This window comes from Urocitellus parryii, chromosome 3, assembly GCF_045843805.1.
Source record: "Urocitellus parryii isolate mUroPar1 chromosome 3, mUroPar1.hap1, whole genome shotgun sequence".
Lineage (NCBI taxonomy): Eukaryota > Metazoa > Chordata > Mammalia > Rodentia > Sciuridae > Urocitellus > Urocitellus parryii.
The window spans coordinates 6,354,679-6,382,399 of record NC_135533.1 but is presented as its reverse complement, the minus strand read 5'-3'; the positions used below and the strand labels follow the sequence as shown (position 1 = coordinate 6,382,399).

The following is a 27,721-nucleotide window of genomic DNA, read 5'->3' as shown; positions in this document are numbered from 1 at the left end:
TGCCTGGAGGTGCAAGCCCGTCATAAAGCCTCCCCAGTACAAAAGGCCTACAGCCTGGCTCTCTCTGTGGCCTTGGGGACAGATTGGCCTCCAGGTCACAGTAGGCAGCAGTGTGGGGTAGGGGGACCAGCACTGGCCTCTCTATTCCCCTGCAGCAGCACTGCCCAAGCCCAGGCCTCACTAGACCCTGGTGGTGACTGGGGTGGGCAACATGCTCCTCCTTGCTGTTCTCTTTGGGATGCTCTGGGCACTGGCTAATGGGTAAGCAGTCCACTGGGACTCCTCAAGCTAAGATCCTCTCTAGCCCCAGAATGACCTCCCTAGTACTTCTCTCTCCAACCTTATCCTCTTCCTTACTTCAGGGACCTTTCCTGTAAGTTATCTCTTATAGGAGTGGGGTCACAGGACAGGGCTTCCTGGTAACAAAGGGGACACGGCAGCTGCTGCAGTTCCCTATCCATGGACAGGCGATGGTGTGAGCAGACGGAGACGATCCATGTGGAGGAGGAAGTGGCCCCCCGTAGGGAGGATCTGGTGCCCTGTGCCAGCCTCTACCACTATACCCGCCTAGGCTGGCGGCTGGACCTGCCCAGGAGTGGCCACAAGGAGCTCTCAGGGCCTCCAGCACCTGGGCTCTGTCGCATATACAAGTGAGTGAGGGTCAGAGCCTGGACTGTCTGCCAGGCAGGAAAGGAGTGACGGCCGGAAATCCTGAGAGTGGGGGAGGATGGGGAGAACCTGGCATAAGCAGGCATTTGGGAAGTGGGCCCTGGGTGGGCTCGGGGAAAGGCAGCACAAAGTGCAAGACTGGGGTGTGTGGATGAGAGGTACCTCAGTGGGTGGAGCAGAGAGAGTCCCAATGCCTGCTCCCTCTGTCTGCCCCCAATGACATTCTCACTTTTCGAGTGAAGAAAGGAGGAGGAAAATTATGTGATAAATCCCTCAGAGAGTAGTTCACTGGTCCCATTGTCCCAGGCCTTTCCAGGGCTGGGCTAGACACTAACATCTCTCCCTGATTCCCCCTGCTTGATGGGTGCAGACCTCCAGAAACTCGGCCTGCCACATGGAACCGAACAGTGAGGGCTTGCTGTCCAGGCTGGGGGGGCGCTCAGTGTATGGATGGTAAGCTCCTGAGCCAGTGCGGGTGACATGTACCTTCTGGGATTGTGAGCAGCTAACCTCACTCACGTCTTCAGGGGAGGGGATAGGCTCCCTGAGGAGGGGAACTGACCAGGCTGAGCTACAGGCCATTCTGCTGACTGTCCGGGTGTGCCCCATTCTCTCCACCATATGCTGCAGCCCTTATGGAAGACAGCCCTGGTGGCCACTGCTTTGCCACGTGGCAGTGCCAGCCTCTGGGAGGCTCAGCTAATACTTCAACAGAAAACCTGGAAGAGTGCTGTGCCAGACCTTGGGGACACAGCTGGTGGGACAGTGGCTCTCAGCTCTGCCTTAGCTGTTCCAGCCAACACTTTCCAGGTGGGTCTGCAGACCCCAGCCTACAGACAGGGCACATCCTGGCCATCATCCCCATGCCAGGCCTTGAGCTCTGGGATCCTGCCTACTCCCCTGCCCACCAGAGTAACCATGCCTTATCCCCATGCTTCCTGCTCTGTGGGCCCTCTGACCCCTGCACTCAGCAGCTTACATGTGATGTGTCGTGTCCAGGCAATGCTTCCTCTGCAGTCCTCTTGCAGCCCCTACCGGGGGCTGTGGGTCAGCTCTGGAGCCAGCGCCAGCGTTTCTCAGCCACCTGTGCCACCTGGTCAGGCTTCCACTACCATACTTTTGATGGGCGCCACTACCACTTCCTGGGCCAGTGCACCTATCTGCTGGCAGGAGCTGCTGATTCTACCTGGGCTGTCCACCTCAGGCCCAGGGACCACTGTCCACAACCTGGGCACTGTCAGCTGGTAAGGGAGGGAAATGGGGGTGGCCCCAGAAGAGGACTAGACGTAGGGGGATGGGGAGAGTTGCTGACCCTATTTCACTGTGCATCTCCCCAGGTCCTGGTGATAATGGGCTCAGAGGAGGTGCAGATCCAGGGTAGAGATGTTTCTGTGAAGGGGCAGCTCGTCCCTGATGGGGAGCCCCGGCTGCTCCATGGTGAGGACCCTGTGGGTCTGCTGTGGAGGGTCAGTGGGGATTGGGGCTGTTGCCTGTCCCACCTTGTTATTGGGAGGCCTTTAGAAATGAATAGCCCCCAGGATGGGGGTCCGGTACCTCCCACTCCCCACCCACTGAGCATGACCCTGGGCAAGTCCCTCGCCTTAATCTACCTGAGCCTCAGTTTCCCCACCTCCCTCATGAGAGTGTCATTCTGAATGGGACTGCATGAGGCCGGTGAAGTGTGGATCTGTGTGTGTGTGTGTGTGTGTGTGTGTGTGTGTGCGTGCCAGTGCCCAGTGTGTGCATGAACGTATGTGTATGTTGGTGTGTGTACATGTGTAATGTGCGTGTATATTGGTGTACTGTGTGAAGTGTGTGTATGTGTGGTGCATTGTGTATATATGGTATGTGTTTGTGTGCTATGTGTACGTGCAATGTGTGTGTGGTGTGTGTGTGTGTACACAGGGGTGTATGAAGTGTGTATGTGTATACTGTGGGGGTGCATGTAAGGTGTGTATGTGTGTGTGTGTTGTAGTTTAGTCTAGAGAGTGTCTACAATGGGAAAGGTGCAGAGCTCTCTAGAATGGTCAGAATTCTTTCCCTTCCCCGCTGCTTCCTTGGGTAGTTGGAGTCCTGCTGTGGAGGTGAGCAGGGACTATGGCTACAGGAGGCTGAATGGCGCCCTTTTCCTTCCCAGGGCTGAGCCTGCAGTGGCAGGGGGACTGGCTGGTGCTATCCGGGGGCCTGGGGGTTGTTGTGCGGCTGGACAGGTCCAGTTCGGTGTCCATCTCGGTGGACCATGAGCACTCAGGACAGACGCAGGGCCTCTGTGGGCTCTACAATGGCCGGCCCGAGGGTAGGTAGGGTGTGCTTGGTAGCTGGTCAGGGAGGAAGAGGGGACTGGACCCCAAGTCCAGCATCCAGCATCTCTGCTTCACCCTTCCTTAGATGACTTTTCCGAGCCAGGTGGGGGCCTGGCTATGCTTGCTGCCACCTTTGGGAATTCCTGGAAGCTCCCTAGCTCTGAGGTAAGACTGCCACCCTGGGCTCCTCCTGGCTGCTCTCCCCTGGCTGAAGGGGACAGACGGACTCCCAGGGGGAGACCCTCAGGGGTGAGCAGGTAGGCCTCGTATCCCACAGGAAGCTCAGTGTCAGGTGCTGCCTGCAGTCTGGCTGTCTTGTATGAACTGACCATCAAGGGGCACCTTGGCCAACCTCATCCCTGACCACCTTTGGTGGTTAGTTCATCATCTAATCGCCTGCTTGCGGTGGACTGTGACCCTGAGTCCCTTGCCTCCCCCTTGGGCTTGTCCCCACTGTGTTGTGTACACAGGGGTGTTGTGTACACAGCCCACATCATGGTGGGAACAATGATGTGGCCTCGTGGCTAGGAGGGCAGTGGTCATTTTCCTAGTTAATGTCCCTCATCACTGCTACCTGGCCTGGCTCCATTTGTCCCCAGCCTGGGTGTCTGGATGCAGTGGAGGTGGATCAGGGCTGTGAGGGACCCCTGAAGGGCACAGAGGCAGGTATGGATGCTGGCCAGCTGCGAGCTGAAGCCCAGGATGTATGCCACCAGCTGTTGGAGAGACCATTCTGGCAGTGCCATGCCCAGGTATGGGTGGGGGTGGAGGTGGTGACCAGCTCCAGAGGGGACTGTCCAGAGGGTGGGGCCAGGAGGGTACTAGAGAGGAGCCAGTTAAGCGACCCAGTCCTGCCGCTAGACTCTGTTGGTCCCTTGGTCAAGACACCCCTTCCTGTCCTGGGCTTTACCTCTGGGAACAGGCCCCTTCCAGAGTTCAGGGGGTGGGAGGTGCTGGTGAGGAGAAGGCGCTTGCCAGCTGACAGGCCGACCTTTCTCTGCAGGTCTCCCCCGATGAGTACCACGAGGCCTGCCTCTTTGCCTACTGTGCAGGGGCTGCTCTGGGTCGCCAGGAGGGGCGGCAGGAGGCTGTGTGTGCCACCTTTGCCAACTATGCCCAGGCCTGTGCCAGGCGACGCATCCACGTGCTCTGGAGGAAGCCTGGCTTCTGTGGTACTACTTGACCGTCTTGCCCTGTGGAAATGACCGAGGGTCCTCAAGGGCCTCATTTTCTGAAGGCCCTGCCACCCCTGGGCACCCTCCCAGCTGGCTCCCCTGTCTTCCTGGCTTTTCAGAGTCAGCAGGGTCTGGTGGAACACCCCCGCCCCTCACAGCCGACTCCTATGTCCACAGAGCGTCTATGCCCCGGGGGTCAGCTCTACTCCGACTGCGTCTCCTCCTGCCCCCGCAGCTGCTCGGCAGTGGGCCAGGAAGAGGAAGGGTCCTGCAGGGAAGAGTGTGTGAGTGGCTGCGAGTGCCCACCTGGCCTCTTCTGGGATGGTGCCCTCTGTGTTCCTGCCTCCAGATGCCCCTGCTACCACCGGCGCCAGCGCTATGCCCCTGGTGACACTGTGCACCAGCTGTGTAACCCGTGGTGGGTCCTCAGGCCTTGATGGGGTGGCAGCAGCGAGGTTGTCTCTGGTCCTGCCCTTTATGTTTTCTCTGAAACCTGCCTTCCCCAAACAGCCAGGCTGTTCTGGCTGGGCTCCCTCCTGGCATGGTCACAGTGACCTGTGATCTCTGCTGACATAACTGATGGCCTTTCTTAAAGCCCTGACCAGCTGACCTCTACCCTTTCCAGGGGTGGTGGGGACATCAGAGAGGCAAGGGAGCAGGGTATGGGGATTGACTCCAGCTTAGCCTCCCCACCCCAGAGTGGGACTGATGCCACACTGCCCTGTCCCACCCATGTGTCCACAGTGTGTGCCAGGATGGCCACTGGCACTGTGCCCAGGCCTTGTGTCCTGCTGAGTGTGCAGTAGGTGGCGATGGGCATTACCTCACCTTTGATGGGCGGAGCTTCTTCTTCCGGGGCCACTCAGGCTGCCACTACAGCCTGGTGCAGGTGGGTAGAGGACCGACTCTGGGAAAGGGATCTTACCAGAGAAGGGTCCCTCCCCAAGGTGTCCAGGGGAGGGGGGCTGTAGGGAAAGCACACAAAAAAATAAATAAATAAAAATAAAGCAAAACCCTAGCCCTGCAAGGAAAAGCCCAGAAGGACCATGCTGGAGGTAGACCAGCTCCCCAGACCCCAGAGCCTCTCTTTGGGTTCCCACCCCTTCCTTTGGCTCTGGTGAAGGTCCTGCTGTCATGGCCATTTCAGGGCCACCAAGGAAAGCCATCCTTATGGTCCTCTTCACAAATGGGGCAGGACAGGCTTGTCAGAGCCACTTCAACAAGACAACCCCAGGAGAAATAAGGACCCTTCTCCCATCCCAGCCCTCCCCCAATAAAGATGGGTCCTTTCTCAGGGTCAGCACAGATCACATTCCTTTCCATTCATCCAGGGTCCCCATCTCAGTAGTGGACCATTCACATTCTTTTGTTTGCACCCCTCCTTTCATGAGCAGTGTGGGGCATAGAGACTGGCTGAGTAGGATCCAAGCGGCCATCTCCCCGAGGCACACAAAGACCAGTGGGTGCACACACACACACACCTGTATGCACACAGACACAAACAGGCAGGCACACAGCACACTCAGGCATGCACACATGGATTTAGCAAGTGTAAGTCACTTGGAGTGTAACGTCCTACCCATGGGGAGGAAAGATGGGAATCATCCCTCCCTCATGCAGACACAAACAAATGTGCAATCACATATACTCGTGCAACCCCATGCACACACTTGCACAAGCATTTGTGTGTGCTAATCTTGGCGAGGGTCAAACCCCATCTCTCACAATGTCTGTCTGGCTGGAAAGCTCCCACATGGGTAGGAGCTGCCTTGGATGAGGCTAAAGATCTGCAGAGGCCTCCTCAGGGAAACAGAGGGTCTGCCCAGCCCTGTGTTCCTCTGTCTGTCCCTAGGACTACGTGAAAGGGCAGCTGCTGATCGTGCTGGAGCATGGGGACTGCGACTCTGGGAGCTGCCTCCATGCCCTATCTGTCTCACTGGGGGATACCCACATCCAGCTCAGAGACTCAGGTAGCCTCGGGTCTACCTTCTCAGGGTGACTGCCACGCCCACTGTCCCCTCTTCTCACCTAGAAGACTTGGGTACCCTGCCTTCCACACTCCCCACCCTTCAGAGCCCAACAACTCTGCCCCAGATTCTGCAGCCGAGTTCACTGCCTCAACTGCCCCCTCCCATCTCTGAGGAAGACACACTGTCCTGAGGACGTGTCCCAAGGCCTCTTCTGCCTCATCTTTGGGGAAAACACAAGTCATACTGTTATGAAAATCTAAAAGATCTCATCATGACCAGACCAGGCAGGCCCCTCTAAGCCACTGTCCCTCCAACTCCCCCATGCCCAGGTCAGTTCCTCGCTCTCTTCTGCCAGCTCTTTGTGCCAGCCACAATGGGAAAAAGACATGCAAAACTGGACACTGAAGCCGGGCATGGTGGCACATGCCTGTATTCCCAGAGGCTTGGAAGGCTGAGGCAGGAGGTTCGGGAGTTCAAAGCCAGCCTCAGCAACTTAGCAAGGCCCTAAGCAACTTAGCAAGACCCTGTCTCAAAATAAAAAATAAAAAGGGGTTGGGGATGTGGCCCAGTGGTTAAGCACCCCTGGGTTTAATTCTTGGTTCAAAAGGCGGGGGGCACTAACAGGCATCCTCCTTTGCTCCAGTAAAGGTCCTGTTGTCATGGCCACCTCAAGGCCACCAAAGAAATTTATCCTTGTAATCCTCTTTCACAGATGGGACAAGACAGGCTTGTCATAGCCACTTCACACAAGACAAAACCAGAGGAAATGGGAACCATTCACTCACCCCAGCCCTTCCCCCCCAATAAAGATGGACCATTACCCAGACTTCCCATAGGGGGAGTCTCAAGTGGGACTGGTGGCCTCTGAGGGTCACTCTGATGGTCCCATTCCGATACAGGCCCTCCCACTCCCACCCGAGTCCTTCTGTTCTTGCAGCCCCATCCATCCACCTGCCCCCCGCCGCCCCATCATCAGGCTCCCTTTCCAGGAGCTGTGCTGGTGGACGGGCAGGATGTGGGATTGCCCTGGATTGGCACTGCGGGCCTCAGCATCTCCAGAGCCTCCTCCACCTTTCTGCTGCTACGCTGGCCAGGAGTCCGTGTCCTCTGGGGAGTGGCTGACCCTGCAGCCTACATCACCCTGGCCCCCCACCATGCCCACCAGGTGTGCCAGGAGGCGGGTGAAAGGCTGGGCAAGGTTATGCTGAGTCTGAATGTGACTGTCCCACATCGTCTCCACGGCCCAGGTCCAAGGTCTGTGTGGCACCTTCACTTGGAACCAGCAGGATGACTTCCTGACACCAGCTGGGGATGTGGAGACCAGCACTGCTGACTTTGCTAGCAGGTTCCAGGTGGCAGGCAATGGAAAGTGCTCCTCTGGGGACAGTGTCCTGCTCTTCCCCTGCAGCACACACTCCCAGCACCTTGCTTTTGCAGAGGCAGTCTGTGCCATCCTGCATGGCCCAGCCTTCCAGGTAGCCGGAGTGGCCTACCAGTCACAGGGAGGCAGCAATGGGGACCCAAGAGAATGAGGAGTTCATAAGGAAGAGCCCCGCTTCCTCTCTTCCCAAGGACTGCCACAGGCTGGTGGACAGGGAGCCATTCCAGCTGCGCTGCTTGGCGGCAGTGTGTGGCTGTGCCCCTGGCAGGGACTGCCTGTGTGCCGTGCTGTCTGCCTACGCGCACCGCTGTGCCCAGGAGGGCGCCCTGCTGTCCTGGAGGAACCAGACTCTCTGCCGTGAGCCCCTGCCCAGGCAGCCCCACCTCACACGCCCTCCCACCTCCTCCTCCTGGCCCCTTCTAGGAGAAGCTGGAGAGGGCAGGAAGCTCTGACCTTAGGGGGTTCCTGGGCTTTTCTTCCTGGGGAAGCACAGTGGGGGTATGCCCCAGAGGGGTTGACTATGCTCCTGATATGCACTTGTCCCTGGGTCCAGCTGTCCTGTGTCCTGGTGGCCAAGAGTACCAGGAGTGCGCTCCAGTGTGTGGTCACCATTGCGGAGAGCCAGAGGATTGTCAGGAGCTGACCGGCTGTGTGGCTGGTTGTAACTGCCCCCCTGGGCTGCTGTGGGACCCTGAGGGCCAGTGTGTCCCCCCCAGTTTGTGCTCCTGCCAGCTTGGAGCCCATCGTTACAGCCCTGGCAGTGTCACCATGAAGGACTGCAATCGCTGGTGAGGGTGATGGCTTGGGGGGCAAGAGAAAGAAGGTGGGCTGAAGAGGGAGGGCTGGAGAGGAGGGGCTGATCATCGCAGGCTGGGGTGCTGGGAGGTGCAGCGCTCAGGGCTGCGGCATCAGAGCTGGGTTTCCGCTCAGTGTAAATGGATCTGGTGCCTGGGTCCCCAGTGTCTGGGTTCCTGAGACTCTCACCAGAGCAGACCAGCGGCCTGGAGGCTGAATCTCTGCTGGGCCTGGCTCTTTCCCCATCCCCGCTCCCGTAGCATCTGCCAGGAGAGGGGCCTCTGGAACTGTACCGCCCACCACTGCGCCCTGCAGCGTGCATTCTGCCCTGGGGAACTTGTCCATGCTCCTGGAGCCTGCCTCCTCACCTGTGACAGCCCCAGTGCCAACCACTCCTGCCCCATGGGCAGCACTGATGGCTGTGTCTGCCCTCCAGGCACCGTGCTGCTGGTGAGGCTGGGAGGGGAGGGGATGGGGCACCAGAGTGGCCTTCCCAGCACCAGGGCACTGTCCTGTTCCCCTAGCTGCCCAAAACAGCATCCCCACTCTCTGCCCAGGATGAGCGCTGTGTGCCTCCTGATCTCTGTCCCTGCCGTCACAGTGGGCAGTGGTACCCACCTAATGCCACCATCCAGGACAACTGCAACACTTGGTATGCCCAGCCCCCCTGATCTACACCCTTCTGGCCTTGTGACTACTGGCTCTCCAAACACAATGCTCCCCCCCCACTAGAATGAGTTGGGGTGATAGGTGGGGTAGGGCATCTGGGCTGGGCTGGGCACTGGGGACCTCTGGGATCTTCCACACTGGGGTCCTATCTGGAGTCTCAGGAATCTGGACCAGTTGCCTCCCCTGCTACAGCTCAGGTCCCTTCCTCAGTGACTCTGTCCCTGCCCCTTGCCCACAGTGTGTGCCAGGGCCGACAGTGGCATTGCACAGGCCAGCTGTGCAGTGGATGGTGCCAGGCATCGGGTGCCCCCCACTATGTGACGTTTGATGGGCTGACACTCACCTTCCCCGGAGCCTGCGAGTACCTGCTGGTTCGAGAGGCCAGTGGCCGCTTCAGCGTCTCTGCCCAGAACCTGCCCTGCGGGGCCAGCGGCCTCACCTGCACCAAGGCACTGGCCGTGCGTCTGGAGAGCACTACTGTGCACATGCTCAGAGGTGGCGGTGACATTGCAAGGAGACCCTGACAGGGGGTGGGGGCACTCCAGCACGGTATAACAGCCACACATCAGTGTGGCCAAGGTCCAGGTTCCTCAGGTCGAGTCCTCACTGGGCTTGGTTGTCCTCAGAGGGGTGGGACATAATTCATAATTTCTCAGATAAACCAGGCTCCAGAGAAGTCTAATGACTTTCCTAAGGTCACAGAGGTAGAGAGGCTAAAGGAGGTTTGAAGGGGAAGCGGGCAGGGCTTCATGGGACCTGGGAGGCCCTTCACTCCGTGCTGGCCCTGAACACCTTTCCTCCTCTCCAGGCTGGGCAGTGACGGTGAACGGGGTGAGTGTAACACCCCCCAAGGCCTACACAGGCCCAGGGATGAGTCTGCACCGTGCAGGCCTCTTCCTGCTGCTGACCACACGCCTGGGCCTCACCCTGCTCTGGGACGGAGGTTAGGCCCCACCCTTATGCACCTGACCCACACCCAGCCTTAGTACTGGATGGACTGGACTCCCCCCAAACCCTTCCTCCCTGCACCTGCCCAGCTCTGAGATCAGGGTTGAGCTTCCAATAAGCCTCCAAGGCAGATATCCAGAGTAACAGCCAGACCAGGATCTTTGGCCTCCCCTGCCCTGCTGGCCTCCACTGGGCACCCCCAGCCCAACACCACCCCCACCTCACTGCCAGAACAAGTGGTCAGAGTTTCCAAATTATGTTTTCATCCTGTTTTTCTTCATTATGAAAGCAATGCTGCCTCACCCAAGAAATATTTAGAAAATACCAAGTTTTAGGAAGAAGAAATGAAAATAGATTCAACATTCTACCACCCAAACACAAGCAGTTGGCGTTTTAGAAACAGAACTCTCAGTGAGAAATTGAGGGAAGCCAAAATAACCCTGTAGGGACTCGGCGCGGCAGAGCCCGGCTGCCTCTAGGCCTCGCCACCAGGACTCTGGTGTGGGAAAGCCTCAGCCCATCCTGGTTTCCCATCCAGAATGCAGCCAGATGGGGAGTTTTCCAAACTTAAGTTTTGTTTTCCCCCTTGTGGTACCAGAGATTGAACCCAGGGGTGCTCTACTATTCAACCACATCCCCAGCACTTCTTAATATATCTTGAGACAGGTTCTCACCAAGTGGCCCAGGCTGACCTTGGACTTACAACCTTCCTGCCTCAGCCTCCCTAGGCTCTGGGATTACAGGCACCAACCTAAGTTTGTTTAGGAAACTAGGCTCTTACTTCTGGCCCTTCCTCTCCAATGTCTGTCTCTTCATTTATGACCACCAATTAACCCACCCCCCAGAAAAGAGAGAACCAGCACTCTCTGTTGGGTGGGGGTACCCATGCAGGGCAGTATTATGTCCCTGGGTCTTCTCCTGACCCCAGCCCTGCTGAAGGGTACCAGGGTCATTTTTTACAATGATGCCACCAGGCACCCGGGTCCTGATACAGCTGTCCCCACACTTCCGGGGTCGTGTGGCTGGGCTATGTGGAGACTTTGATGGAGATGCCAGTAATGACCTGCGGAGTCGCCAAGGAGTCCTGGAGCCCACAGCTGAGCTGGCTGCCCACTCCTGGCGCCTCAGTGCGCTCTGCCCCGAGCCAGGAGACCCGCCACACCCCTGCACGGTGAGCTCAGGCAGACAGCGGGAGGGATGGTGGGCCTGCCAGAGCTTGGGGCTGGGGCAGGTGTCTAGTTGGCCCAGGGTGCTGGAGATGGTGCCTGTGCTGCAGGTAAACACACACCGCGCAGCCTGGGCCCATGCCCGCTGCGGAGTGATGCTCCAGCAGCTCTTCGTCCCATGCCACACAGAGGTGCCCCCACAGCAGCACTACGAGTGGTGTGTGTACGACACCTGTGGGTGAGGAAGGCTGGCCCGAGTGGGGGGCAGTGAGTGTGTGGGGGCAGCGCGGGGCTGCTGAGCCAACTGCTTCCTCCCACAGCTGCGATTCAGGGGGCGACTGTGAGTGCCTGTGCTCTGCCATTGCCGCCTACGCAGACGAGTGCGCCCGGCATGGGCACCATGTACGCTGGCGCAGCCAGGAGCTCTGCCGTGAGTGTTCCCAACTCTCAGACTTGTCACCTGCATGGCCCTTGAACGGTGCTTAGCCTGCCCCGCCAGCTGGACACTTAGTCAGAAGTTCAAACATGTGCTACACGCTTACCGTGTGCCAGACCCTTCCAGATGAACCAAACATGCAAGAATGTCTGTCCCACAGGGCCGATGTGTCCCACATCACCTTGGGAGGGTCTCAGCCAAGGTCTACAATATGAACTCTGTGCCCTCCATAGGTGTCACCTTGGGCTGACTCACCTGGTGCCCTTGTACCTGAGTGAGCTGATCCTCTCTCCCTCCACCCAGCCCTACAGTGTGAAGGGGGACAAGTGTATGAGGCCTGTGGCCCCACCTGTCCTCCGGCCTGCCCTACCCACCATGCTGAGCCTGGATGGCACTGCCGGGCCATTGCCTGTGTGGAGGGCTGCTTTTGCCCCGAAGGGACTCTGCTGCATGGTGCGTAGTCAGAAAGGCCAGAGGGGAGGGGACATCCCTGGGGAAGTGTCCTGCATGGATGGCATTTGTGTGGGGACCATCCAGCTGTGTGATTGGAAAGGGCCATGTGACCATGGTGGTGGGCTGGGCCAGGAGCACTGTGCCCCCTTCACTCTGGAGTCCTGTGCTTTGTGATCTCAGGAGGAATCTGCATGGAGCCATCTGCCTGTCCCTGTGAGTGGGGTGGCAGCTTCTTCCCACCAGGGACTGTGCTGCAGAAGGACTGTGGGAACTGGTGAGTGGGGAGTACCTGGGTAGACCCTGTGCCCCTGGACTGGCCACGCCCAGCCGTGGCTGATCCCAGGATACCATATTCAGCACTTGCCGGGAAAGCCAGTGGCATTGTGGGGGTGACAGTGCCCCCTGTGAGGAGCTGGTGCCTGACTGTGCCGAAGGAGAGTCCCCCTGCCAGGGAAGTGGGCACTGTATTCCACATGAGTGGCTTTGTGACAACCAGGACGACTGTGGCGATGGCTCAGATGAGGAGGGTGAGTGCTTTCACCTGTGTGACAGGCACAGGTAACTGAGTTCACTGGGTGTGCAGCAGGTGTCCCCAGGGTAGCCTCCGGAGCTGCTGCTTCCACGGCCAGCAGTTATGACTTGGGGAATGAGGGACAGGTAGGGAGTTCTGGTCCTTCTAGGGTTATGGGTTTCTCTGACTCCAGCGTCCTGAGCCTGCCTGCTTACCCTATGCCAGGTTGCGCCACCCCAGGCTGTGTGGAGGGACAGATGTCATGCCGCTCCGGCCACTGTCTGCCCCTGTCCCTGCTCTGTGATGGGCAGGATGACTGTGGAGATGGCACAGATGAACAGGGCTGCCCATGTCCCTATGACTCGCTGGCCTGTGCTGATGGGAGCTGCCTGCCCCTCACCCTGCTGTGTGATGGGCATCCCGACTGTCCAGACGCCGCTGATGAGGAGTCCTGTTTGGGTTAGTTGTTTCTGCTCTGGACTTGGGCCCACCAGGCACGCTCTCCTACCAGGCCCAGCTCCTGGTTGCCCCAGCCTCGCCCGCCCACTTCTTTGCCAGGTTATATATTGCCTGTGAAGCTGGCACCTGTGAGTGGGGGCACCCCAAGTAGTGAGAAAAGGAGGCAGTGTTCTGGGACCAGCTCCTCCTTTCTGGCTGCAGGGCAGGTGAACTGCATCCCTGGGGAAGTGTCCTGTATGGACAGCACTTGTGTGGGGACCATCCAGCTGTGTGATGGAGTTTGGGACTGCCCAGATGGAGCCGACGAGGGGCCTGGATACTGCCCGCTGCCCTCTCTGCCTGTGCCCCCAGCTGGCACCATGCCTGGCCCCTCTACTGGCTCCCTGGAAGGTGCCTCAAGTCCACTGGGCAGTGCCAGCCCTGGTGAGTCTCCTGGAGAAGATGGGGTGAGAAAGCTGGGGAGGATGGGGATGGGACCACAGAGGAAGGCATGTGGGTGGTGCTTTGGGGATGGAGACAAAAGAGGTGGAGGGCATTTGAGGGGAACTGAGGTCCAGCCTCATTTTCTGTACCCAAGGCCTTCTCTGAGTTAGGGGAATCTAAAGGAAGTTCTTGAACCAGGGAGAAATTTGGGGACACCAATAGGGCAAAAGAATACAGGGGTGGGTTAGACTCCAGGAGGGACTGAAGGTGGGGAGGGCTGGCTCAGGTAAGGGGCAGGACGACTGGAGCCTGGAGCCAGGAGGTGAGCCAGGAGCCGCTGTGGGAGGGCGAGACCCGCCTGCGGAAGCCGGTCCACTCCCGCGGGGTCTAGTACAGCCCCCCACCCCCACCCCAACCAGCACGGAGCTGCGGCCCCTTGGAGTTTCCGTGCGGCAGCGGCGAGTGCACTCCACGGGGCTGGCGCTGCGACCAGGAGGAGGACTGCGCCGATGGCAGCGACGAGCTGGGCTGCGGTGGGCCCTGCGCGCTGCACCACGCGCCCTGCGCCCGCGGCCCACACTGCGTGTCCCCCGGGGAACTGTGCGACGGCGTGCCGCAGTGCCCCGACGGCTCTGACGAGGGCCCAGACGCCTGCGGTGAGAGTCGCTCCTATCCTGCCCGGCCCTCCCCAAGCACCCCCTGCGCACAGCTAGACAGTGACTTAGGTTTGCAGACATCAGTCTGAGCAACTTTTGTGTTCCTTTGATTTTTTTTTTTTTTTGTACCAGGGATTGAATCCAGGACACTTAGTCACTGAGCCACATCCCCCCCCCCTTTTTTTTTTTTGTATTTTATTTAGAGACAGGGTCTCACTGAGTTGCTTAGGGCTTTGTAAAGTGGCTGAGGTTGGCTCTGAGCATGCTCTGAAAGGCTGGGATTACAGGCGTGACCAGCGAGACCCGCCCTTTGATCTTTTTAATGAAACTTTCTTTGCCCTCCTTCCCAGGCCCAGTGGAGAAGGAAGGGGCTTTTGGTTAGGGACAAGAAAGGACAAGAGAGTGGGTGTTGGCTTTGAGGGCCTAGGGAGTGGGTCTGTCCGTGGGGCTCCCCTGTCCCCATTTTCTCCCCATCCCACCTGGGTTGAACCCCTGTAAGCCCTGACAAGTTGGTCTTTCTGGTCCTGGCCACTTCCCCTGGGAGGATTCCCCAGAATCCACCCCTCCTACACTCCTCCAAGGGTTTCTGGGGCCAAGGAGAGCCCCATGCTGGCTCTGCCTCCTGCCTGCCCTCCTCCCCCAGTGCCTTCAGGCCCTCGCTGCCAGCCCTTCTGCAGAGAGGGAGTAGGAGGGGACAGGAGCACAGCAGGACCCTTCTTACTGTGCCCACAGGTTCCACCCAGCCTCCCCTGTGCCATGGCCTCTGGCCCTGTGGTTTGGCTCCCTGGCTGTGCCTGAACCCTGAGCAGCACTGCAATGGGGTCCCCGACTGTCCCCAGGGCGAGGATGAGCTGGACTGTGGTATGAACACTTCTCAGGGGTCTGCAGCTGGTGCTTGCCCAGAAGTAGCTGCAACTCCCTGCAAACTGGTTTTCTCTCTTGCTCCCCAGAGGGACTGCCAACCCCAGGAAGTCTCAACAGGACAGAATTTCCCTGCCCAGAATACTCCTGCCCCAATGGCGACTGCCTTGGTTTTCACCTGGTGAGGGTCAGGAAGGGGAGGTGGCAGGCAGAGCCGTGCACCAATGCAGAAGCCCTGAGCCTGCTGCTCCCACAGGTGTGTGATGGGCAGCCCAACTGTGAGTTGGTAGGAGAGGCAGGACTCTCCCCAGAAGAACAGGGCTGTGGGACCTGGGGTCCCTGGAGCCCATGGGGGCCGTGCAGCCAGACCTGTGGGCTGGGGGTGCAGAGCCAAAGCCGCAGCTGTTCCCCATCCGGGCTGTTGGTGCTGCAGCACTGCCCAGGCCCCGCCCACCAGTCACAGGCCTGCTTTACCAAGGCCTGCCCAGGTAAGGGGCTGGGAACACAAGGGAGCGACTGTGGGACAGTGGGGCCTGGAGAGAGGAGAAAGGAAAGGTCCTGGGGCCTTCAACCCTGCCTTGCACTCCCACCCCCTCCCGCCCCATCCCTCCCCTCACAGTGGATGGTGAATGGAGCTCCTGGTCCTCCTGGTCTCTGTGCTCTGAGCCTTGTGGGGGCACCAGGATGAGGCAGCGGCAGTGCCACCCACCCCAGAATGGGGGCCAAGCCTGTGCCCTTCTGCCCGGGGGCCCTCATAGCACCCGTCAGACTGGTGAGTGGAAGGCAGAGGGCACAGGTGGGGGGGGCGGGGTTGCTGGGGGGACACTTGTCCTTGCTGCTGTTCCTCCCTCCCCAGTCTCTGACCCCACTCTCAGAGCCCTGCCCTCAGGATGGCTGTCCCAATGCCACCTGCTCTGGGGAGCTGGTGTTCCAGCCTTGTGCCCCCTGCCCTCTGACCTGCGATGACATCTCTGGCCAGGCTATCTGCTCACCCCACAGGCCCTGCAGCAGCCCAGGTGAGGGGCCTCCGGGATCGGGGTCTGTGGAGGCCACACTGTCTGCCTGGAAACCTCACCCTGCTTCTTCCCTAGGCTGTTGGTGCCCAGAAGGGCAGGTGCTGGGCAGTGAGGGGCAGTGTGTGTGGCCCCGGCAGTGCCCCTGCCTGGTGGATGGTGCCCGCTACTGGCCTGGGCAGCATATCAAAGCCAACTGCCAGCTCTGTGTCTGCCAAGATGGGCGGCCCCGGCGCTGCCGGCCCAACCCAGACTGTGCCAGTGAGTACCCCGCATCCTGTGGCCCTGCTCTCAAGGTCCCTTGTCTCCTCCCAGGCTACCCAGCTGGGCACTCACCTCTGCCTCCTGGCCCTAATTCTTGCCCTCTCTCAGTAAACTGTGGCTGGTCCTCCTGGTCCCCCTGGGCCGAGTGCCTGGGCCCCTGTGGGAGCCAGAGCATCCAGTGGTCCTTCCGGAGCCCCAACAACCCCCGCCTCTCCGGCCGAGGTGGCCAGTGCCGAGGCATCCACCGCAAGGCTCGCAGGTACCAGCAGGGCCCTTGCCCTCGCCTTCACGCTCGCTCTTCCTGCATGCCCCTTCCCACGAGAGCCCCCAATCACAACACTGCTCAGTGCCCTCCCAGCCTAAACCCCAGAACCCCCTGGAGACCCAGCCTTCTCCTCCTTTAGTGCTGTGCCATCTAGATCCAAAGCAGGGCCAACGGAGCCCACACGTGCAGCTCGACAAACGCAGGAGTGGGAATGGGTCCCCTGAGTCTCTGGAGGTGTGTGGGGTGAAGCTCTTGGGGGACAGCCATTTCCGCCTGCACACCCTGCTGGGACCAGCTCTGCTGGCTGGTGGAGCTGGCACAAATTGCTTCCCCAACTTGGGGCCTGTTGCAATTTCTGGAATTCAGGAGTGGGATGGGGTTTCAGGTGATGACCAGACATTAACCCTGGATTTTTCCAGTCTTATCACTTGAAGTCCCCAGTCCTGAAATACCCTCAATCCAGGCAAACCAGGAGGGTGATCACTGTTAGTGAGCCCTCCCCATGCTGAGGCTGCCCTTCCTCCCCAGGTGCCAGACGCAGCCTTGTGAGGGCTGTGAGCAGCAGGGCCACACACACCAGGTTGGGGAGCGCTGGCGTGGGGGCCCCTGCCGGGTATGCCAGTGTCTGCATACGGGCACCGTGCACTGCTCCCCCTATTGCCCGCTGGGCAGCTGTCCCCAGGTGAGGCCCCGGGAGCCTGGAGGGGTGGTGCGAGGCTAGGCTTGTGGAGGCCAGTGGAGTGGGTTAGAGGTGGGCAAGTGGCTAATTTCTGTGCTCCACAGGGTTGGATCCTGGTGGAGGGAGTAGGAGAATCGTGTTGCCACTGTGCCCTGCCTGGTGAGTGGGTCTGGGTAGTAGCAGAAAGGGCAAGGGGAGGAGGACTTTAGGAGGGAATTGGGGATGGTTCAGCTTCCTTATTCTAAAAGTGTACCTATCGGCTGATGAGGTTGGGATCAAGCCAGTGCACACATGGTTGTACATGTTGTTCACTGGACAATTTTTGCCAGCAGTGGGGATTAGACTCCAGCCCCAGGACTGCTTCCGTCCAGAGGCAGCCCCTTTCTAATGCCCACAAGGTTGTAATTCATGACAGTAGTCCTGGGTTAGCAACTGCACCTGCTCTGTCCTAGTCCTAAAGTGGCTTTGCACTGGCAGTTTTATTCTGTGTGCTCTGAATATTCAGTGGAAATATGTAAAACCCTCATTCATACAAAGGGAAAGAGGTGTCCTTCCCCGCTGGGGTGGTCCTGGGATTGCTGTGCTGTCATGGGAGAGAAAGTGCTCCAAATGGGAAGGACCTTGCTGACGAGGGCTGGCGAGAGCCTCTCTGGGTCTCTTCCTCCTGACCCTTGGGTCTCCCTACACAGCAGAGAATCAGACAGTGCCTCCAACAGCCACTCCTGCCCCTGCTCCAGCCCCCAGTCCCCAGACGGGCCCCCCTCTGGTCACCTATGTTCTGCCTCCCCCAGGAGGTAAGGACCCAGCTGAGAGGGGTGCCCTGGGAGGGAAGCAGACCACTGGGAAGTGTCCCATCTCCAGCTCTGCCCTTCCTGCCCCCTGTCCTGGGTCAGGGTCGCCTGTGTGGCCCTTTTCTTCCCCAGATCCCTTCATGGCATGCCTCTGGCACCCCCTCCTGCCCCCCCCCCAACCTCCCCTCCTGTCCCCAGATGCCTGCTACTCCCCCCTGGGCCTGGCTCTGCCCCCGGGGAGTCTGTGGACATGGTCAAGGCAGCTGGAGCCCCCTACCTGGGCTGCCCTCCTGGGGGCTCCCACCAAAGGGCCTGGCCCCAGAGCGGGTGCTTATGCTGAGTGGCACAGCGGGCCACCCTTCCTGCAGCTGGACCTGCTCCAGCCCCGGAACCTCACTGGTCAGTGAGGAGGAGGGGGTGGGGGAGGACGTGGGGGGGGGCTGCCTCCTTCAGCTCTGACTCCGCCCTTGGCCCGGCCCCTCCAGGCGTCATCGTGTGGGGGCCCACCTCCTCCAGCCCACCTGGCAGCAGCTTCTCGCTTCAGTTCGGCACTGATGGTCTCCACTGGCAGGACTACCGTGACATCCTGCCTGGCACCTTGTCCCCACCCAAGGTACTCAATGCCCAAGGCCTCTCAGGCCAGTGACCCAACATGCCCCTTTGTGGACTCCACAACCTCTGTACTCCTGGGCCTTTCGGTCTCCCCAAGGGACAGTCCTTGCATTAGTTGCTTAAGGAATAACTGGTAAGTAATAGGGACTCTATTCTGTGGAATAGAGGGGCGGAGTGTCACTGTCGAGTCCAAGTCCAGGAACACAGAGCTCTCCAGCAGCCTGGGAAGGGGGAAGGTGGGGACACATTAAACTCACAGAGGGCCTTGGAGGCCCAGACCCACGTGTGTCCATATGGAGCAGCCCGAGTGCGGCCCTCGTTGCGGGATTGGCTCCGCCGCCTGGAGACAGGCCCACGACCAGGAAGGACCAGTCCACAGGTGTTCCCTGTGACCTGTTTAAGGAGTACCTGCTCTGTGCCCGGTGCTGGGCTGTCCCTGTGGTCACAGCTCTGAGTGGGACCTGGCCCTGCCGTAAGAATCCTGCCACCTCAGTGGGAGGAGCTTAGGCCAGGACCAGACCCCCTGCAGCCTTGAGGGACTAGGTGGCTACCACCAGGGGGACATGGGCTCTGGCAGAGGCAGGATTCTTGTGAAGATTGAGCAGAGAGGAGGGTCACTCAGTAGGGCCACAGCGGCAGCCTGAGCAAGAGGCAGGACTCGGTCAGCAGGCACCTTGTGCTTCAGTCTTTCCCCAGGAACTGGGAAGACGTGGCCTCCAAGGTGTGGGCCTTCAGCCGGATGGTGCAGGCAAGGTACATCAGGGTGTGGCCACACAGTGTCCCCCACAGCGACAGGCAGCCTGGCTTCTTCCTGTGGGTGGAGCTCCTGGGCTGTGAGCCAGGTACAGGCTGGGCTGCGAGCGGGAGGACCAGGAGGGAGCAGGAGGGTGGCGGAAGTCCTCACCACACCCCCCTACCCACAGTGTCCCCACCAGTGCCCCCGTGCCCAGGGGCTGGGCACCGCTGTGCCAATGGTGACTGTGCTCTGCGGGGGGTGCCATGTGACGGTGCTGCAGACTGTGAGGATGGCTCTGACGAGGAGGGCTGTGGGCCCCTGCCTGTGGACACTGGCAGGTATCCTGGGGTCTGGCCTGGACTTGGAGGGACAGCCCTGCATTTCCTTCCACCCAGGGGCCCACAGACCCTCCATGCCAGGAGCTGAATCTAGGCACCCTGAGGCCCTTTCCCCACGGTCTCTCAGGTTCTAGACCTCTCCTAGTCTGGTCTTCAGTGGTTCTCAAATATGGCCCTTGGGCCAGCAGCACCCGAAACTTGTGAGACAGGCAGATTCTCGGGGTGGACCCAGAGATGCGTGCTTTACAGTCCTCCTGGTGATTCAACACAGCAAACTGAGCACCACTCAGCAGGCAGCATCCTTCCTGAATGCCCAGGCCTCGCCCAGAGACCCCTGACTCCTCCTGGTTGTGGGGGGTGCTCCGGCTGGGAGAGCCCCTGGAGCTCCCTCTGTGATTTTTCTTCTCAGAGGCCATTCCACAGCCAGGACCCCAACCTTCTCCACCCAGCCGGGACCACTGCCTCCCCAGCCTAGTGAGGTGAGTGGGAAGCTGCAGACCCAGCAGGTGGGCTGCAAGGATGGGGGCGGCCTCTCTGCGCCCCCAGCACTGCTCCTGCACCTGCGTCTTCCTCTCTCTCCATCCATTCAGCATTTCCTCTACTTGTCTTCCTTGGTGCTGCTCTGTCAGGCTTTTAGTTAGGAGCGTTCTGGGGACCACCAGCTCAGTGCCAGGTGGGGAGCAGGGGCTCAGAGGGACAGAGGAAAGTGCAGAGAAGCACAGGGAAGGGCTCTGTCCTGGAGGAATTTGGAGACAACAGACCCAGGCCCCTGGAGGGGAGGCTGTGCTCATGGGGCAGTGCCAGGGCATCTTCTCTGGGAGCCTGGAGGAGCATTGTGCCAAGGTGTCCCCAGAGGCATCCTGGACAAGGCTTGAAACAAGGGGCATGGGTGGAGAAGAGGGTCCTTTCTTGCTGACTGCACGAGGTGGCTGAGCCCTCTCCTTCTCAGGGTCTGGCAGAGACTGACCGCTGGCATCCCAAGCAGGGTTCGTCCATGCCCCCCACAGGTATGTGTGCCAACTCCATTCTCCCTCCCCATGCCCCTGTCACCATCTGTGTCTGCCCTTCCAGAGATAGGGGTGGTGATGTCTCCGAGGTTCAAGTGCCCTGACCCCTGACTTTATCCCCAAAACCGAGATAGCTGCAGGGTTGACTCAGGGAAACACTGGTCACCTTGGTCATAGCCAGGTCCTGCCCTGCTCACCCTCCTGGATTCAAGGGAAGATTCCAGGCCTGCCGCAGTCGGGCTGCAGCAAAATAACTGGGGGGTGACGAATAACTTCTGTAGATTGATGCAGCAGGAATGGGAGCCGTTTATTGTAGGACAACAGAGCTATTTATACATTTTGCACAGCTTATCTTAATTAGCATAAACTAGATACATCAATCAACCAATAAGGAATCTCCACACTTAATGGCTCCTTTTGTTACTTCTCAAACCACTCCCTCTGACATTTTGCCAGGCACCATCCAGACTTGTTTACGAACTCTAACATTTCTCTGGCAAAATACCAGGTGTTATTTTTTACTTATTTACAGACCTTAACACAGGCCAGCTTTTAGGGCTGCACCTGGACCACCTGCAGTGTGACCACCTCCCTCAGGCTCTGGCCGGGATAGGTCTCCCCTTTGGGAGTGGGAGGCCACTTGGCTTGGACACCCTCTGCTCACCCACTTGAAGAGCCAGGCACTTTTCTAAAGTGTTTGCTGACAGGAAATACTCATAAATGGGCTTGAGAGTGGGCAGGGTCACCAGGTTGGCATGTTCCTAAACAGGAAAGGATGGGGTCCCAGCCTGGTCATGTGCCAGCCTCCCCAGAGCTACTGACCACTCCCCAGCACTGTGGTCCCCGGAGGCCCTCCTCTGAAGGGAGGAGGGGATGCTCGGCTGTCAGTCAGCAGGCATATCCTGGCTCTCCTGCTCCCGGGCAGACCTTGGGCACACTGTGCCGCCTGCCTAAGCCTTGGCTTCCTCTCCTGTGGGACCGTCGGGCCTGGTGGCAACCTCTGAGCCCCTCAAGGCATTCTGATGACAGCTGTCCACAAGGCCAGCTGGCCCATGGCTGTGTCTTTTGTGAAAAGCAGATGAAGACCCCTCAAATCCACAAACCTGTACTCATGGGATGAATTCTAGTCTCATTCTAAGTCTGTTCTTGAAAAAAGCCTGTCTTTGAAGATGAATCTCTTGCAAAGAAAATGAGTCTCTCAACACTCTTCACTGTAGTGCCTCAAAGTCAAAACTAGTTTGTTTGGTTTTTGTACAGCAGTAGCAATGGGCTCATCTTGAGTCTCGCTAGTGTTCTCTTGTTCTGCTGCTGTGTTTAAATGACCTCGGTTCTTTTTCTCCCCTAAATGACCTATCTTATAATGAGTTTGAACTTGAAAGTTGCCACAAGTGTCTTTTTTTTGGGGGGGGGGGAGTGGGTATCCAGGGATTGAACCCAGGGGCACTTAACCACTGAACCACAACCCTAGCCCCACCCCCCCTTTTTTTTGTATTTTATTTAGAGACAGCTGAGTTGCTTAGGGCCTCACTAAGTCGCTGAGGTTGAATTTGTGATCATCCTGCCTCAGCCTCCCGAGTTGCTGGGATTACAGGCATGTGCCACCAAACCTGGCACCACAAGTGTCTCCTGTGACTAGAGTACAAACCTCAGATCAAAACTAAGTTTTCTTCTACTTTCACTTAAAACCCTTCTCATGCTCTTTGGACTACCAAGAGCTGCTTTACTTTCTTTTCTCTTTTAATCTGAGGCCCCTTGGAAGGTAGGGAATGGTCTGTGGCCCCTGTGATTACCCTGCACCACGCAGAAGCCTGGGACACCCTCTCATGGGTCCTCTCACAGGAAGGGGAATTAGGCAGCCCTCATTCCTTCTCCCCTCTGCCCACAGAGAAGAGGCCAGTGAGCCCTGCCCCCGCCTCCAAAGCTCCTCACCCAAGTTCTGGGGAATCCATGCAGACGGGGAGCAACACTCCCACATTGCATGCTGGGTTTCAGAGCCTGACACCGGGAATGGCAGCCACAACAGTGCTCCCCACACACCCCATGATTCCGATGACCCCTGCTGGTAAGCTCTGAGCTCTTCTACCTGGGCGCAAAGCCTGTTGTGAGCCCCACTTCCCCATGAAGGGGCACAAGCCCTGGGAGGTTGGTCGCTTTGCTCAAAATCACATGGATCAAGGTCATTTTGGTAGAACCAGGCCTATGACCCAAGTTTCCTGACCCCATTCATTCCCTTCCTTTTATGCCAAGAGAGGCGGAAAGTGGGGCACCCCAGATGCCAAGAGGAGGAAGGTTGGGGACTGCTAAGAGGTGATCAGGGAGGAAGCACAGGGCCACGAGGTCCCTCCTCAGCTGGCTATGGTGGCATCCACAGGCCAGAGAGTTGCCCCCAGCCCCTTCCCGCCCGTGCGATGCAGCCCCGGGCAGCTGCCCTGCCAGGTGCTGGGCTGCGTGGAGCCGGAGCAGCTGTGTGATGGGAAGGAGGACTGCCTGGACGGCGATGACGAGCGGCACTGCGGTGAGCCAAGGCCTGGGACCGCCAGAGGGCTTCAGACTTGAGGAGACACTGTGCCTATTTCCAGTCATGTGGGAGGATCTAAGAGAGCAGGGGGCAGCAAGAGAGGAGAGGAACTGAATATGAAAAATCCAGGAAGGTGAACCTCTGTAGAAATGGCAAAGAGAGGGAATAGGGTAGAGCTTGAGTCCCACCCTGTTTTATAAAATCTGTTGGACCTTTAAGGACACTCATCTACCCATCTATCCACATATCCACTCATCTATGTACCCACCCATTCAACCACCCTCCCACCCTCCAGCCAGCCATCAAAGTAATCACTATGATCAAAACCTGCTCTTCCATCAGGAAAAGAAAAATCAAGTGCTAATCCATCACAGGAGGGGGCACCCCTGGGAGTCACCATTCCAGAACACAGAGCCTGTGTTAATCAGCTTCTCATTGCTGTAAAAATACACTTAAGGAGGAAAGACTTCTTTTGGCTAAGGTTTCAGGGATTTCTGTTCATTGGTCAACTGGCTCCAAGGCAGAAGCATCATGGCAGAGGAAATCTCATCACAACATGGCAGCCATGAAGCACAGGGAGGGAAGGAGGGAGGGAGAGAGGTTGGAGACAAAATATAGCTGTCCAGGCACACCCCCAGCAACCTTCTCCCCCAGCCGGCACCCCCTCCTGAAGTGTCCACCACCTCTCACTAGGCCATCAGTCATGAACCCACCAGTGGATTAATCCACGGATGCGGTCAGAGCCTCATGATCCAATCACCTTCCAGAGGCCCCACCTCTGACCTTCCACACGTGGGCCTTTGGGGGACAATATAACAGGGAGTGAACTGCTCTCTCAGGTGCTGTGACCGCTCCCTGGACACTCCCATGAGCCTTTGACGAGTAGGCTAGCCCTGTACACAGGCCCATGTAGACCTCACCCACACATGGTGGAAGGAAGCCTGCCTCAGGTGCGGGCTGCAGGAGGCATCTGGAGGAAGGGAGTCCAGGGCCCTGGTCAGCGAGTTCTATCCTGCTCTTGGCCTGAGGCTGAAGGGGCTGTTTATCATCTGGCCTGGAATCACTTATGTGGCTCCCTTCTCCTCTATCTGTGTTTCATGGGCAGCCAGTCCTATACCCTTCATGGTGCCCACCACAGTCCTGCCTGGACTGCCAGCCTCCAGGACTCTCTGCTCCCAGAGCCAGCTGAGCTGTGGCAGCGGGGAGTGCCTGCCCACTGAGCGTCGCTGTGACCTGCGGCCCGACTGCCAGGATGGCTCGGACGAGGATGGCTGTGGTAAGAGCAAGCTGGGTCAGGCTCTAACCGGAGGCCCCACTCCTGCGTGAGCCCCCTCTGATCCCTAGGCATCTGTCCCCTGCAGTGGACTGTGTGCTGGCACCCTGGTCTGGCTGGAGTGGCTGCAGCCACAGCTGTGGCCTGGGCCTCACCTTCCAGCGCCGGGAGCTGCTGCGGCCTCCCCTGCCTGGGGGCAGCTGCCCCCTGGACCAGCTCCGCAGCCAGCCCTGCTTTGTGCAGGCCTGCCCAGGTAGGTCGGCAGCAGCCGAGACGGAAGAGGGGATTGTTAGAGGGGGAGGCCTGAGTTGGTTCCCATCTGAGATCCTCATCAGGATGTGCCTCTGCTCTCCTTGGGACCCCAGTGTCCATCCCCCCATCTCTGGGACTCTAAGAGTGTGATGTCCCCCTGACGACAGCCTTTAGCCCCTAAAGGGAAACCTGCTCCCTGGCCCCTCCCGCCTTGCCTCCTAGTGGCCCAAGTGAGTCCTGTCACCCAGAGCCATTCCTGCCCCCAGCAGGCTCTGTGGGGGGGTAGAGAGGCCACATGAGGTGGGATTTGGCACCGGACCACAGATGTCAGCTGGCTGTGCCCCTCACCCCTGGGCTCCACACAGAAGGCCGTGTAGCCCTTTTGTTCCATGAATCTGAGGGACTGGTCCCCGTGCCCCTGGCTCTTCTGCTTGTTCCAGAGAGGGGATTCCCACATAGGGTCTCAGCCCCACATCTGGTCCCAGCCCTCGCTCTGGTGCGCCCCACTCCAGGGTTCGGGCCATCGGGGCCTTCTCAGAGACTACCCCTATTGTCCTGGGAGGAACCTAGTGTCCTCACCTATGGGGACTGTTCCTGGGACAGAGGAAGCTACAGACCTCCCAGAGCACCACCGAGCCGGGGCGGGCGCCTCTGCTCTGCCTGCCTCCTCTCTTTAGTACAGTCTTTGTCTCCTTGGGACCCCCCATTCTTCCTTCCCTGCAGTGGCTGGGGCATGGGCGGAGTGGGAGAGCTGGGGACCTTGCAGTGTCTCCTGTGGGGGCGGCCATCAGAGTCGCCAGAGGAGCTGCATGGACCCACCACCCAAGAACGGCGGTGCACCCTGTCCTGGGGCCTCCCGGGAAAGGGCCCCCTGTGGCTTGCAGCCCTGCACTGGGGACACAGGTAAGGGGGAGCTAGGCTGGGAGAGGTGTCCTGCAGGGAGTGTGGGCAGGTCTCTGGGCCTCTCAGTGCTCATCCCACCTGAGGCTCGTCCCCTAGATTGCGGGCTGGGCCGTGTGCATGTGAATGCTGAGCTGTGCCAGAAGGGGCTGGTGCCCCCATGCCCACCCTCCTGCCTGGATCCCGAGACCAACGGCAGCTGCACGGGGCCCTGTGTGGAGGGTAAGGTAGACCCAGCCGGCAGAAGCCCACCAGCCTCCAGTCTCTAGCCCGCCTCCCTGCTGACCCCATGGAGCTGAGGGCCCTCCTCTCCCTCGCTTCCAGGATGCCGCTGTCCCCCGGGGCTCCTCCTCCATGACTCTCACTGCCTGCCCCTCTCTGAGTGCCCCTGCCTTGTGGGTGAAGAGCTGAAGCCTCCAGGGATGTCCTTCCTCCTGGACAACTGCAGCCAATGGTGAGGGTGCTGGGCCGGGGCGGGGCCCCGGGCAGGGCCCCCAGTGCCAACCAGCTCCCCCCTCTCCTTCCCTGCAGCATATGTGAGAGGGGCACTCTGGTGTGCGAGCCAGGGGCCTGCCCTCAGCCCTGCGGCTGGTCGGCCTGGTCCTCCTGGACTCCCTGCGACCGCTCCTGTGGCTCTGGAGTGAGGGCCAGGTTCAGGTGCGTGAGGAGGAAGGAAACGGGGGAGAGAGGGGAAGAGGCTCAGAGCCAGGCAGGCCTGGTGGGGAGGGTAGTGGAAGGAGGAAGGACAGGAAGGCAGCAGCAGGGGGACAGGCACTCAGGATGTCCTCTCTCCCAGGTCTCCCTCCAACCCTCCTGCGGCTTTTGGAGGTGCCCCCTGTGAAGGGGACAAGCAGGAACTGCAGGTCTGCCACGTGGATTGTGGGACAGGTACTACAGAGCCTGCCCCTCGTCCTTGTGAACACAGAGGATGGGACCCACTGACACTCTGGATAGGGATCAGCAAAGCCTCCCCAGTGCCGGAGGCAGCCCTGGAACTGGCCTGGGGGGATGGGCTTGGTGGGGGTGAGTTACGGGCTGCCTTGACGGAGCAGGCTGGCCAGGTGGAGCACGCGTCTGCAGAGCCAGGAAGGAGGTGAGGCTGGCCAGGCTGGCTGGAGGAGGGACGCAGGAGCACAGAGACAGAGAGGTGCAAACGGTTCCCTCTTTCCACAGACGAGGTACCCTCAAGCTGTGCCAGCACTAGTGAGGCCTCTAGAGAGCAGGCCAGCCCTCACTGGTATCCAGACGGAACGGGGAGGAGAACATGAGGAGATGCAGAGCCAGGGTCAGCCCAAGGAGGAGGGGCAAGGGAGGAGGCTGAAACATGAGTCCAAGGGTTCTGGGCCACAGTCTTGCAGCAGGAGGAAAAGAGAGGTCAGGTGTTCAGAGACTCATAGAAAAATCTGGAAGAACTGCTCTAGGAGAAGTATGAGGATGAGTGATGATCATGTCAGAGGTTGGCTGGACCGTGGGTATGTAGGTGTGGGTATGGAGCTGAGGCCAGCCTCAGTGGGGAGCTTTGTTCCTGGCTCCCACGAGTGAGAAGTCGGGCTCAGAGTGGAGATCCAAGCCAGCTGGGAGGGGACAGAGGCCATGCCCTGAGCCCGGAGCAGAATCCCTCATGCTCATGAACTCTGTCCTGGCCTTCTGCTTCTCAGACCTGACCTGAGTTCATCGACTCTTCTGAGCCCAACCAGGTCCTCTATGTTGGCCTGTCCTGTGTCCCTCTGCAGAGGTGCTGGGCTGGACACCCTGGACATCTTGGTCCTCCTGCTCCCAGAGCTGCCTTGTCCCTGGAGGAGTCCCTGGCTGGAGACATCGTTCCCGACTCTGCCCCGGCCTCAGGGATACCTCCTGCCCAGGAGAGGCCACCCAGGAGGAGCCTTGCAGCCCCCCTGTATGCCCAGGTACAGCCCCACTGCTCCTGTGTCCAGACACTTGGGTGGATGAGGATCAGGAAATAATGACCCTTGAGTAGGTCCCAAGCCTTAGGGAGATGAAGGAGTAGAGGGAATGGAGGAACCCTGGCTGTTCTGAAACCCCTCCCTGCCCCAGCCGTACACCCATGAGCCAGCACATGAGTAATATGTTTGGGACTGTCCTAGAAGAGGGACCTGCATGACCCAGGACTCTGACCTCTCTCAACCCCTCCCCTATCCACATCTGTGCCATGTCTGCGACTGTGGACTTGACCCTGG

General features: G+C 59.2%; 1 protein-coding gene across 1 annotated transcript in view; it reads left to right on the top strand.

The window, feature by feature from the left end:
- The first annotated feature begins 211 nt into the window (after positions 1 to 211).
- Positions 212 to 27,721, top strand: part of Sspo (SCO-spondin) — a 51,216-nt gene continuing 23,706 nt past the window's right edge. The window contains exons 1-55 of the mRNA XM_077795884.1: positions 212 to 261; positions 468 to 650; positions 1,040 to 1,122; positions 1,300 to 1,479; positions 1,669 to 1,913; positions 2,007 to 2,106; positions 2,807 to 2,965; positions 3,058 to 3,137; positions 3,572 to 3,724; positions 3,976 to 4,144; positions 4,325 to 4,565; positions 4,892 to 5,036; positions 6,000 to 6,117; positions 7,107 to 7,282; positions 7,365 to 7,592; positions 7,690 to 7,855; positions 8,052 to 8,286; positions 8,554 to 8,743; positions 8,851 to 8,945; positions 9,201 to 9,457; positions 9,771 to 9,905; positions 10,885 to 11,081; positions 11,187 to 11,314; positions 11,397 to 11,506; positions 11,816 to 11,965; positions 12,146 to 12,239; positions 12,323 to 12,492; positions 12,702 to 12,935; positions 13,137 to 13,358; positions 13,778 to 14,014; positions 14,965 to 15,056; positions 15,132 to 15,363; positions 15,495 to 15,647; positions 15,751 to 15,891; positions 15,967 to 16,149; positions 16,261 to 16,411; positions 16,946 to 17,099; positions 17,201 to 17,255; positions 17,786 to 17,890; positions 18,086 to 18,286; positions 18,373 to 18,500; positions 19,185 to 19,341; positions 19,423 to 19,573; positions 19,983 to 20,052; positions 20,523 to 20,580; positions 22,466 to 22,642; positions 22,952 to 23,135; positions 24,169 to 24,374; positions 24,460 to 24,624; positions 25,347 to 25,526; positions 25,623 to 25,745; positions 25,848 to 25,977; positions 26,055 to 26,180; positions 26,320 to 26,411; positions 27,257 to 27,430. Coding sequence (XP_077652010.1) covers positions 212 to 261; positions 468 to 650; positions 1,040 to 1,122; positions 1,300 to 1,479; positions 1,669 to 1,913; positions 2,007 to 2,106; positions 2,807 to 2,965; positions 3,058 to 3,137; positions 3,572 to 3,724; positions 3,976 to 4,144; positions 4,325 to 4,565; positions 4,892 to 5,036; positions 6,000 to 6,117; positions 7,107 to 7,282; positions 7,365 to 7,592; positions 7,690 to 7,855; positions 8,052 to 8,286; positions 8,554 to 8,743; positions 8,851 to 8,945; positions 9,201 to 9,457; positions 9,771 to 9,905; positions 10,885 to 11,081; positions 11,187 to 11,314; positions 11,397 to 11,506; positions 11,816 to 11,965; positions 12,146 to 12,239; positions 12,323 to 12,492; positions 12,702 to 12,935; positions 13,137 to 13,358; positions 13,778 to 14,014; positions 14,965 to 15,056; positions 15,132 to 15,363; positions 15,495 to 15,647; positions 15,751 to 15,891; positions 15,967 to 16,149; positions 16,261 to 16,411; positions 16,946 to 17,099; positions 17,201 to 17,255; positions 17,786 to 17,890; positions 18,086 to 18,286; positions 18,373 to 18,500; positions 19,185 to 19,341; positions 19,423 to 19,573; positions 19,983 to 20,052; positions 20,523 to 20,580; positions 22,466 to 22,642; positions 22,952 to 23,135; positions 24,169 to 24,374; positions 24,460 to 24,624; positions 25,347 to 25,526; positions 25,623 to 25,745; positions 25,848 to 25,977; positions 26,055 to 26,180; positions 26,320 to 26,411; positions 27,257 to 27,430 — 8,518 coding nt within the window. The remainder of the gene's footprint in view (positions 262 to 467; positions 651 to 1,039; positions 1,123 to 1,299; positions 1,480 to 1,668; positions 1,914 to 2,006; positions 2,107 to 2,806; positions 2,966 to 3,057; positions 3,138 to 3,571; positions 3,725 to 3,975; positions 4,145 to 4,324; positions 4,566 to 4,891; positions 5,037 to 5,999; positions 6,118 to 7,106; positions 7,283 to 7,364; positions 7,593 to 7,689; positions 7,856 to 8,051; positions 8,287 to 8,553; positions 8,744 to 8,850; positions 8,946 to 9,200; positions 9,458 to 9,770; positions 9,906 to 10,884; positions 11,082 to 11,186; positions 11,315 to 11,396; positions 11,507 to 11,815; positions 11,966 to 12,145; positions 12,240 to 12,322; positions 12,493 to 12,701; positions 12,936 to 13,136; positions 13,359 to 13,777; positions 14,015 to 14,964; positions 15,057 to 15,131; positions 15,364 to 15,494; positions 15,648 to 15,750; positions 15,892 to 15,966; positions 16,150 to 16,260; positions 16,412 to 16,945; positions 17,100 to 17,200; positions 17,256 to 17,785; positions 17,891 to 18,085; positions 18,287 to 18,372; positions 18,501 to 19,184; positions 19,342 to 19,422; positions 19,574 to 19,982; positions 20,053 to 20,522; positions 20,581 to 22,465; positions 22,643 to 22,951; positions 23,136 to 24,168; positions 24,375 to 24,459; positions 24,625 to 25,346; positions 25,527 to 25,622; positions 25,746 to 25,847; positions 25,978 to 26,054; positions 26,181 to 26,319; positions 26,412 to 27,256; positions 27,431 to 27,721) is intronic.